At 36.1% G+C, this 10,426-nt stretch overlaps 1 protein-coding gene across 4 annotated transcripts; it reads right to left on the bottom strand.

Moving 5' to 3' along the window:
* Positions 1 to 443: 443 nt before the first annotated feature.
* plekhb2 (pleckstrin homology domain containing, family B (evectins) member 2) lies at positions 444 to 9,369 on the bottom strand. 4 transcript variants are annotated; one of them, XM_049466003.1, is made up of 8 exons: positions 9,287 to 9,369; positions 8,953 to 9,008; positions 7,715 to 7,867; positions 6,593 to 6,695; positions 5,998 to 6,037; positions 4,793 to 4,879; positions 4,096 to 4,216; positions 444 to 1,740 (listed from the first exon to the last, which is right to left on the bottom strand). In XM_049466003.1, exons 2-8 carry the CDS (start codon positions 8,987 to 8,989, stop codon positions 1,607 to 1,609), a joined length of 675 nt encoding a protein of 224 aa, XP_049321960.1. In that variant the 5' UTR covers positions 8,990 to 9,008; positions 9,287 to 9,369; the 3' UTR covers positions 444 to 1,606. The 4 variants fall into 4 exon arrangements, with proteins under 4 accessions (XP_049321960.1, XP_049321961.1, XP_049321962.1 ...); XM_049466004.1 differs by having other exon boundaries at positions 444 to 1,743; positions 4,138 to 4,216; XM_049466005.1 differs by having other exon boundaries at positions 4,138 to 4,216.
* Positions 9,370 to 10,426: the final 1,057 nt, after the last annotated feature.

Raw genomic sequence — 10,426 nt, 5'->3', positions numbered from 1 at the left:
GTTCTATGAGTGCCATTATCAGCCGGTAATGCACTGTAACCAAAGCTCTCGATGAATTGCTCTGCCACATACAGGTAACCTAGCAACAACGCAGCGCTTACAAGCCAAACAGCGCAGCTACAAACAGAGCAGCAATAAAACTATTTCATCTCGCGGAGTGTTTACAACCAAACAGATCCTATTTAACTCAAAATCTTTTAATAAACAGCGATATGGTATAATCGCAATAATACACTCGAGGTTTGTGCTATAAGGTGTAATTATTGGTACTGCTGTGTTGATCTACAGCACTCTGCCTGTGGACTTGTGCCTGCGAGTACCAATATTACACCTTATAGCACCCCATTCCTATTATTGCTTAAATATACAATGCAAAACACATATATATATATATATATATATATATATATATATATATATATATATATATATATATATATATATATATATATATATATATATATATATCATAAAAAAAACACATTGAATGAGAAGAGGTGTGTCCAAACATTTGACTGATACTGTATTACACAAACTCAGGATGGTTGGATAGAGTTAATCGCCACAAGGGTCCTGTCCATTCTACATGCTTTAGTTAGTGCCATCCCTGCTACCAGCTGGTTAAAGTGCCTGTTAATTAAAAGCTTAAACAAACCAATTATAATCAATAATGTACTTTGTTTATAAAAATAAAGGTGCTACAAAGGGATCAAAGAAGAACCATTTTTAAATCCATAAATAACTATTTTGGCAAAAGTGGACCCATAAAAATAATGGTGTAAAGGCTCACACTCATATTTCTTAAACAAAAATAGCTATTTATGAAACCAAAAATGGTTCTTTTATCACAATGCCTAAAGTGCACCTTTGTTTTTAATAGTGTAAGGTTAAAAGCCCTGCAAATGCAAGGCCTATATGGCAAAAAATATATTTATATATAAATATTCAAATACTGTGCTATAATATTCTGTGGGTTGGTTTGGGCAATGTTAAGGCTAATTTAAAAGTTTGGGGGGGTTTTTTGCATCACAATAAAAAAAAAAAAAATCTTTTTTTCTTTTTCTTTTTTTTTTTGCATCAATCCCATTCTTTACCTATTCCTAGAGCCATCAATATCAAGACAGCATGGAACTGGATGATACAGGCCAGTCATTTCTCTTTAAATCCTATAGACACTAAAATAAGTCCCCAGTCATTCTTCATTTAGTCCTTTCGTAACCTTCAAAGGCAATCTAAAGCAGGTGACCCAATTTTTCGAACAGCCACCCTGAGGCATTTGAACACAGTTTTGGTTTCATACCTCCTCATATGCGGCAAAACGTTAAGTGCAATACAATCATAATCATAATCATAGTCATAGTCATCTTCATCTACTGCACTCCGACTGTAAATGCTACCGTGAGGCTTTAAGACGCACAGAGGGATTAACTGCCAAACAGATCACAGACGCATCCGCGACACAGCTAACGGATTAGACTTAGTTCTAAAGATGCAGAGGGGCTGCAGTAGCAGAACAACGTTAGGACAGTAGCAGAACACTCGTCTGAACTGTGAGGGGTCTCGAAAAGGAGAGGAGGAAAGGTCGGGTCTTAGTTCTACAGGCACCTTAAAACACAGAGAAAAGGGAACCGATAGCCAATCCCGTCGCAGCACCGGCTAGCATCCCGAGGGCCATGTCTCCTGCGTCATCGCGGCGGCGGTCCTCGATGACGACGTGGTTGACTTCGCGCATGGGGGAGGCTGCTGAGGGAGAAAACGGGAAAAAAATAAAATAAAAATAAGAATAATTATCTAAAATGAACCGTATTATACGGTGGCCCTGAAGTGCAAAACAAATTAACATGTCAGAAAACAAAATTACAAAAACTAAAACACATTTACAAAACTTAAAACAAATTTACAAGACGCAAAACACTTTTCCCAGCACTGAAACACTTTTACAAACGCTGAAACACTTTTACCAGCACTAAAACACTTTTACAAACGCTGAAACACTTTTACAAACGCTAAAACACTTTTACAAACTCTGAAACACTTTTACAAACGCTAAAACACTTTTACAAACTCTGAAACACTTTTACAAAAGCTAAAACACTTTTACAAACGCTAAAACACTTTTACAAACGCTAAAACACTTTTACAAACTCTGAAACACTTTTACAAACTCTGAAACACTTTTACAAACGCTAAAACACTTTTACAAACTCTGAAACACTTTTACAAACGCTAAAACACTTTTACAAACTCTGAAACACTTTTACAAACGCTAAAACACTTTTACAAACGCTGAAACACTTTTACAAACGCTAAAACACTTTTACAAACTCTGAAACACTTTTACAAACGCTGAAACACTTTTACAAACGCTAAAACACTTTTACAAACTCTGAAACACTTTTACAAACGCTAAAACACTTTTACAAACGCTAAAACACTTTTACAAACTCTGAAACACTTTTACAAACGCTAAAACACTTTTACAAACGCTAAAACACTTTTACAAACTCTGAAACACTTTTACAAACGCTAAAACACTTTTACAAACGCTGAAACACTTTTACAAACGCTGAAACACTTTTACAAACGCTGAAACACTTTTACAAACGCTAAAACACTTTTACAAACTCTGAAACACTTTTACAAACGCTAAAACACTTTTACAAACGCTGAAACACTTTTACAAACGCTAAAACACTTTTACAAACTCTGAAACACTTTTACAAACTCTGAAACACTTTTACAAACGCTAAAACACTTTTACAAACGCTAAAACACTTTTACAAATGCTGAAACACTTTTACAAACGCTGAAACACTTTTACAAACGCTGAAACACTTTTACAAACTGCGATTTCTGACGGAAAGGGAGGGTCTAACACACAGGAAGTGCTTGATGCGGACCCTCCTTGTCAGTCAAGCTGCGTTACGATGAGAGAGTGGAGTTATGGACACTAAACTATGTTTTGTGGCACGTATTTTAGCAGCAGCAGTAAATACTTAAACTATCCCTGTCCTGTTGCTACCCCCGCCGCGGGGTTCACCTAATACCCCGGGGTTTCAGCTAATGCCACGCGGCCATCAGCCACTGCCCCCGCCGCGGGGTTCAGCCACTGCCCCCCGGTTATCAGCCACTGCCCCCGCCGCGGGGTTCAGCTAATGCCACGCGGCCATCAACCACTGCCCCCGCCGCGGGGTTCAGCTAATGCCCCACGGAGTTCAGCCACTGCCCCGCGGGGTTCAGCCACTCCTGTACTGTATTACCTGAACCCCGCGGGGCAGTGGCTGATGGCCGCCGGGCATTAGCTGAACCCCGCGGCGGGGGCAGTGGCTGATAACCGCGGGGCAGTGGCTGAACCCCCGGGGTATTAGGAGAACCCCGCGGCGGGGGCAGTGGCTGATAACCGCGGGGCAGTGGCTGATGGCCGCCGGGCATTAGCTGAACCCCGCGGCGGGGGCAGTGACTGATAACCGAGGGGCAGTGGCTGAACCCCCGGGGTATAAGGTGAACCCCGCGGCGGGGGCAGTGGCTGATAACCGTGGGGCAGTGGCTGAACCCCTGGGGTATTAGCTGAACCCCGCGGCGGGGGCAGTGGCTGATGGCCGCCGGGCATTAGGTGAACCCCGCGGCGGGGGTAGCAACAGGACAGGGATAGTTTAAGTATTTACTGCTGCTGCTAAAATACGTGCCACAAAACATAGTTTGGTGTTCATAACTCCACTCTCTCATCGTAACGCAGCTTGACTGACAAGGAGGGTCCGCATCAAGCACTTCCTTTGTGTTAGACCCTCCCTTTCCGTCAGAAATCGCAGTTTGTAAAAGTGTTTCAGCGTTTGTAAAAGTGTTTCAGTATTTGTAAAAGTGTTTTGCGTCTTGTAAATTTGTTTTAAGTTTTGTAAATGTGTTTTAGTTTTTGTAATTTTGTTTTCTGACATGTTAATTTGTTTTGCACTTCAGGGCCACCGTAGTATTACATTGTATTCCAATGTTAGATTGAATTAATTGGATTAGTTATAATAATTTAAGGAAGTAAATATCATAAGAGGTGATAATTAAAGAAAGTTATGATGAGGGAAGGCCAGCAGCAAATGAATCTACCTGGGTATTGATACGGGGAGGCATATGTATACAGCTGCCCACCTGCAGAGTACACCACATGGCTGGTATAGGGGGGAGGAGGCTGAGGCACATAGCCTCCATATTGGTCTGGATAGTACACCTGCTCAAAGATATCATAAGAATAATGAAAACAGGTTTTACATACATATTTCCATTTCTCTGGACAGTTTAAGACAAAAAGAAAGTTGAAAGTGGAGATACACTTTATGTTCAAAAGCTTGTGGACACCCCTTTTAATAAATGCAGTGGCTAATTCGTGTCTAGTTCATGCAAAGTTTTGCCAATAATTGGACTCTCTAAAGAACATAAACATGAATCCAGTGGCATTATGCATAATGCTATGGGAATAGCATAAGTTAGAGGGGTATATACAACCACCCCCAACATTGAGTGATTGTGGAGCAGTGGATCTGCATTCTCTGGAATGATGGTGGTCCATCTAATACTTGAGGATGATAAAGTGGAGTGGTCATCAATCAAATCGTCACAGAAATTTCTAATAGTAAATACAGTAGAAAAACTTCCTTGAACAGTAGAGACAACCCAAACTAAGGAGGAACAAAAGAAGTCTTTAAATCTATAATACCCTTCATTTCAGAGTAAACAATGCCAGAGCTGGTGTCCCAATACTTTTATCCATACAGTGTACACATAAACAACATTAAGCAGGATGTACCTGAGGAGTGGGGTTTAATTCTGCATAGGACGGAGGAGCAGAAGCAACAACCTCCTGAGCAAACCCAAACTGAGGAGGCGCCACCACCTGTAAAATAATTTAATTATAAACACAGACACTTTTCAAAAACAACAGCACAAATCTACGACCTATAACACCTTAAAGAAGTGTAAAAATGGAAAACTTGCATAATATACACACACAATACATTATGTATACTGTTACAATACAGATACAAATACAGTACTGTATTCACTAACAGCTCTGGGGTCAAAGTATAGCGAAACCTACACACTCTTAAAAACAATACAAATACTAAGGCTTCTTTGAGTGATGTCATAAAGAAACAGAGTTGATTCCATAAAGTACCTGGTTAGTAAAAGAGAAGCAAGTGTACAAGTGTAAAGAACCTTTTAAAGGTTTACATTTTTAATTAATTTATTTATTTATTGATTACGTATGCCTCTACTCAATCTATAATCCCTATTGCAAGTAAAGAGTAGACAGAAAAACAAGTAGACAAACAGGCAGACAGTTGTATATCAATATTTCAATATGACAATGGAATGTCATGGTTATGGTCAAAATTAGATTTTTTTATAGATTTTTTTACATATAAAATAAAATCTAAATTAATGGTCATATACAGAGTACTAGCAGTGAAATGCTTTGACATGTTCATTCTCTTCAAACAAAATGATTATATAGCTAATTTATAGCTATAAAGTTTATATAATAAAGATTAAAAGATAAGGTGCAAATACAATCTAAAATAAGAAAATAATATACAGAGACAATAATATAAAAAATGGAAAAAATAGAAAGATATACAATACATTTATAAAAATATATGTTATTTAGTGTTGTAGTATTTCTGCGTGACAATATATAAGACACGTGTATATCTGCATGTGTGTGTTTGTGTGTGCATGGGTAATTTGTATGTGTGTATTTAATATATCTGTGAACTTAATGCTGTAGGTGTTGGAGTGTTTGCTAAAAAAGAGGACATGTTGGAGTTCTTTACCAATTGAAAGGACCAAACATGTTTTTTATGGAATCAAGTACTTGGTTTATGGCATAATTCAAAATAAATAATAATAAAAAAATAAACATTTCCAGCACTAAGAAGCTGTTTTTTTTATTGCAGAGCAAACAGTCAAACTACTCCACCCATGTGTTTGTTTTAGTTAGAAATGACTCACAGTGTTGATTCTGGCATCTTGGAGAGCCATGGTCCAGGCTCTGGGAGGAAAAAGGGGCGAAACGTGAACAGTATGTTATTAATACTGACTACACTGAAGGTTACTTTTTTTTTATATAATTCCTCAAAAACATAGCCTAGTAAGACTGCAAACCTATACAAAACCTTGTATCTCCAAAGTGTCTACTTTATCAACTTTTAATGTAAGTCAATGCAAAAAGTTTGTATTCATCAAATAAAGTTCTGTAGCATTTCTATTGGTTAATTCATCAAATTCATGTAATAATGATAACATATAAAGACCAACAAATAACCTGCATTTTTTTGGTATTTCCCCATAATACAATAATTTTGGGCAAAGATTTTTCAAACTGATATTTTTTAAAACCATGTCGAGCGCATTTTCTACTGCTTGCTCTTTTTTCTCTTGCCAAATTAATATTTTGTCGAAAATAGGCAAAAATGAATATATAAGATTTGTGCACATCAGTGATCATATTAAATGCTTGTTTCTGTTTAAGGGTCCACTTGCTAAACAAGACGCATGTTTACTAACTGCAAAGTGAAAGCAAAAAACATCGGATCAGCTGACTTACAGAGAGTCGTCTGCACTGTCTGCGCAGAGGCTAATAACACGTCCATCACGACACACGATTTGAAGAAGGGCATCTTTGCCTTTTCCTTCAGGAGGAGTCAGCTCTGGAAACAAAATAAGAGAAAACGAGAGAATTGAAACAAATTTAATAATATATAAATAGATAAATAGAGCAGTCAGTATGGCTGCTGACTCTCAAGTTACACACGCAACACCCAACCACATCCTCATTCTTTCTGCAATGAGTGTTAAACTGCACACAAAACTGTAACACATTTTATTAATTCCTCTACTTTTCTTTTTCGTATATACTTTTACTCCAATTTATTTTAACATTTATATCACAGTGTGAAGGTAAAACAGCAACTATTGTTCAGCACCTCCAGGAACTCCTTCTAAACGCTGAGGAAACTATTCCAGGTGACTCTACCTCATGAAGACACTGAGATTCAAATACCAAGAGTGCACAGATCTGTCTAAATGTCTAGCTTAATGTGGCTACTTTTAAACTAAGTATAAACATATTCTGGTTTGTTTAACACTCTTTACTTACAAATTAATTCTGCATGTATTTCTGGACAGCTTTAATATTTTCAATAATAAATTTACAATTTACAAAAAACTAATAAGAAATCACATAAAATGAAAAGAGGTTTGTCCAAATTTTTGACTGATATTTTATATGCTATGTACTCTTTTCAATCTTTAAAGTATTAAATAGTTTGTACAATCTAAAACCAGATATGCGACAAATAAAGTTGATTTGAATTTGATTTCATTTGATAAATAATGAATTTATAGATAATAGATTACTTTATTAGTGCCTGAGGGCATGTCACACATTACAGTAAAAACAGCCATAACAAGAGCAGACAATAATAAAAAATGTAGATATATAAATAAAATAAATTAAACCATACATTTAAATGCACTGTGTGAACTAAATGACATAAATATTAAGCAGAACACATGATGTGTTACATTCTAAATAGTATGGAATAGTATAGAAATAGTTACCTTATGTTTATGGTTGGTTTCGTTACTACAAGCAGGAAAGCGAGTCAAAGCTACAAGACAAAGCTACATTTAAATTTCTATACTAAAATGTATATGTTTGACCTACCTCTACAGGCACTGGCATTACGGATATTGATGCAGTCCACCTTCATATGGATCTCGTCCTCCATGTCACGCCGCTGCTGGTCATCGTAGAAAGTAAGACGGCCATCTGACCAGAGGTCAAACCAGTTTTTCTTCCAGCGACGTAAGATGGTGCCTGTATTAATAAATAGAGATAGAGTTGAAATATATCTTAGGCTACAGCTTAGCTGTCTGATTACTACACCTAATGAGAAATATGCAACTAGAAATTAATTATTTTATTGAGGCTAAAAGAATATAACATAGAATGTAAATTATACAATATAAGTTGTAATCCAGAGGTTAAACAGAGTATTAACTCTTAAATAAATTCTGCAAACAAACAAAAAATATGCATAAAATTGTCTGTGAACATTAAAAGTAAAGTAACTAAATAACTACAAATTTGGATGTAAAGATAAGAAAAGTAAGTACATTAAGATGAACACAATGTGACTGATAAATATCACAGAAAATCACAAGACAGGCAAAATGTTATTACAATATAAAAGCTCGCTACTTAAATAGTTAAATATTTCAAGGCACACTATATTGTCAAATATATGGAAGCTCATGTCTGCCACTTGGGGAAAAAAATGTCAAAGTCATAATTATGAGATGGTAAGTCATGATTATGAGATAGCAAGTTATAATTATGAGATGATAAGTCATAATTATGAATTGGTTAGTCATAATAATTATTATAATGACTCTCATAATAAATGACTTAGAATCTCAAAATAAATGACTTAGTATCTCGTAATTATGACAATGTATCTCAATTATGGCTTAGTATTTTATAAAAATGACTTAGTATCTAATAATAATGACTTAGTATTTTATAAAAATGACTTAGTATCTAATAATAATGACTTAGTATCTAATAATAATGACTTAGTATCTCATAATTATGACTTAGCATCTCATAAGTATGACTTAGCATCTCATAAGTATGACTTAGCATCTCATAAGTATGACTTAGTATCTCATAATAGTGACTCAGTTTCTCATAATAATGAATTAGTACCTGGTAATCATGACGTAGTATTTCATAATAATGAATTAGCAACTCATAATAATGACTTAGCATCTCATAATAATGACTTAGTAGTGAAGGAGCTTTCTCTTTTCCAAGTGGCGGAAATGAGCTTCTATATAAACAGTTCAATTCTAAATAGAAACAAATGAAAATGTGTAATAAAGTTATATTAGGTTACTCACTCTGTCTGTGGAGCCACCCGCTCTTAACAAACGCCATTTTTAAAGAAACAGGGAACCTGTTGTGTAAAAAGAAGAAACATTCTTTAGATTAGAGTGAAGTGTGGAACTCGCGCAGCTCAGTTTTCTCCCAGTGTTTTTCTCGGTGTTTCTGCTAAAGCTAAAGCCAGACTGAGTGCTAACTGATTAACTCCGCTACAGGCGGCTGAATTCTGAGTGGATCAGTAAACAGCACGTTTCTGAGGCTGTGTATGAAGATAATCTGTGTTCAGTCTGATAAGAGCTCAGTGTATCAGTGAGAATAATACTGATATAAACAGTAAATAAAGTCCGTTACCCTCCCACACACCGTCTCCCCTCTCCTGATCAGCGACGAGCTCCTGCTGGGAAACCGAGTGACGTCGCCTGAATCAGCTGCTCGAGGGAGATGCCCGGATAGCCGGATGTACTGTTGGAGCGATGTTGCAGGGAAGGCTGGGAAATGTAGTTTGTTTACAAAACGAACAGAGCACTTATTATATTGTTTAAGCAGAGCTCTTGCCCATAGACGTATATACAAAAAATAAGAGACCACTTAAAAATTATGAGTTTCTTTGATTTTACCAAATTGAAAACCTTTGGGATATAATGAACAGGAAGATGGATGATCACAAGACATCAAACCAAACTGAACTGCTTAAATATTTGCACCAGTTATTGGCACAAAGTTATCCAAAAGCAGTGTGTAAAACTAGTGTGTTTATTAATTAAATTAATTAATCATTTATTTATTGATGGATTTTTGTTATATATTGTGTAGAAATTTTATAAAATCCCAAAACTCCCAAAACCACAAATATATATATATATATAAGCATCCACTTTTATCTGATTGGCAAATATTTCATAAACCTTTAGGAGAGAGGAGTAGCAAAAGCTTCTGTAGTGAGAGAGTGACAAATAGAGCATCCTGGTTGGCTTCTCTTCATGTTTAGTTGTCCAATGAGTTTTTTTTTATGTGGATGGGACTTGCAGCGCGTGAGAGAAAGGTGCTTACATGCAGCACTATAGCAAAATGTCTACACACAATAAAATTAAAACACATTCGGCTTCACACAACTCTACAGTCTGTCTTTACTGTGGATGGTGTGAAATAATGACAGTTATTCTGTTGCAGAATGAGTTTTTTTTTCAAGTTGTAAAGATAAAGTCTTTTTATTTAGACTTAATCAAAGATGAAGATAAAACATTTGTATTTTAAAGTTTGTAAGTCAAAAGGGAGCACTTTATCATTGACACCACTAGATGGAGCCTCATAATCTCTAGTGTAATTAGGACTGAACAGAATGAGCATTATTGCAGACATAAATTAACACTGTAAAGCTTTCTCAGTACTTTCAGTTATTTGTGTATGTCCTGTGTGCATTACAATACAGCTGTAAATTGAAAAATAGAAATCCTTAAAGGTTTTAATTAACACCACTTTATTTCCTTTAAA

This window comes from Astyanax mexicanus, chromosome 16 (genome assembly GCF_023375975.1).
Source record: "Astyanax mexicanus isolate ESR-SI-001 chromosome 16, AstMex3_surface, whole genome shotgun sequence".
Classification (NCBI taxonomy): Eukaryota; Metazoa; Chordata; class Actinopteri; order Characiformes; family Acestrorhamphidae; genus Astyanax; species Astyanax mexicanus.
The sequence above is the reverse complement of the archived record's forward strand: the minus strand, read 5'-3'. Positions and strand labels throughout refer to the sequence as shown.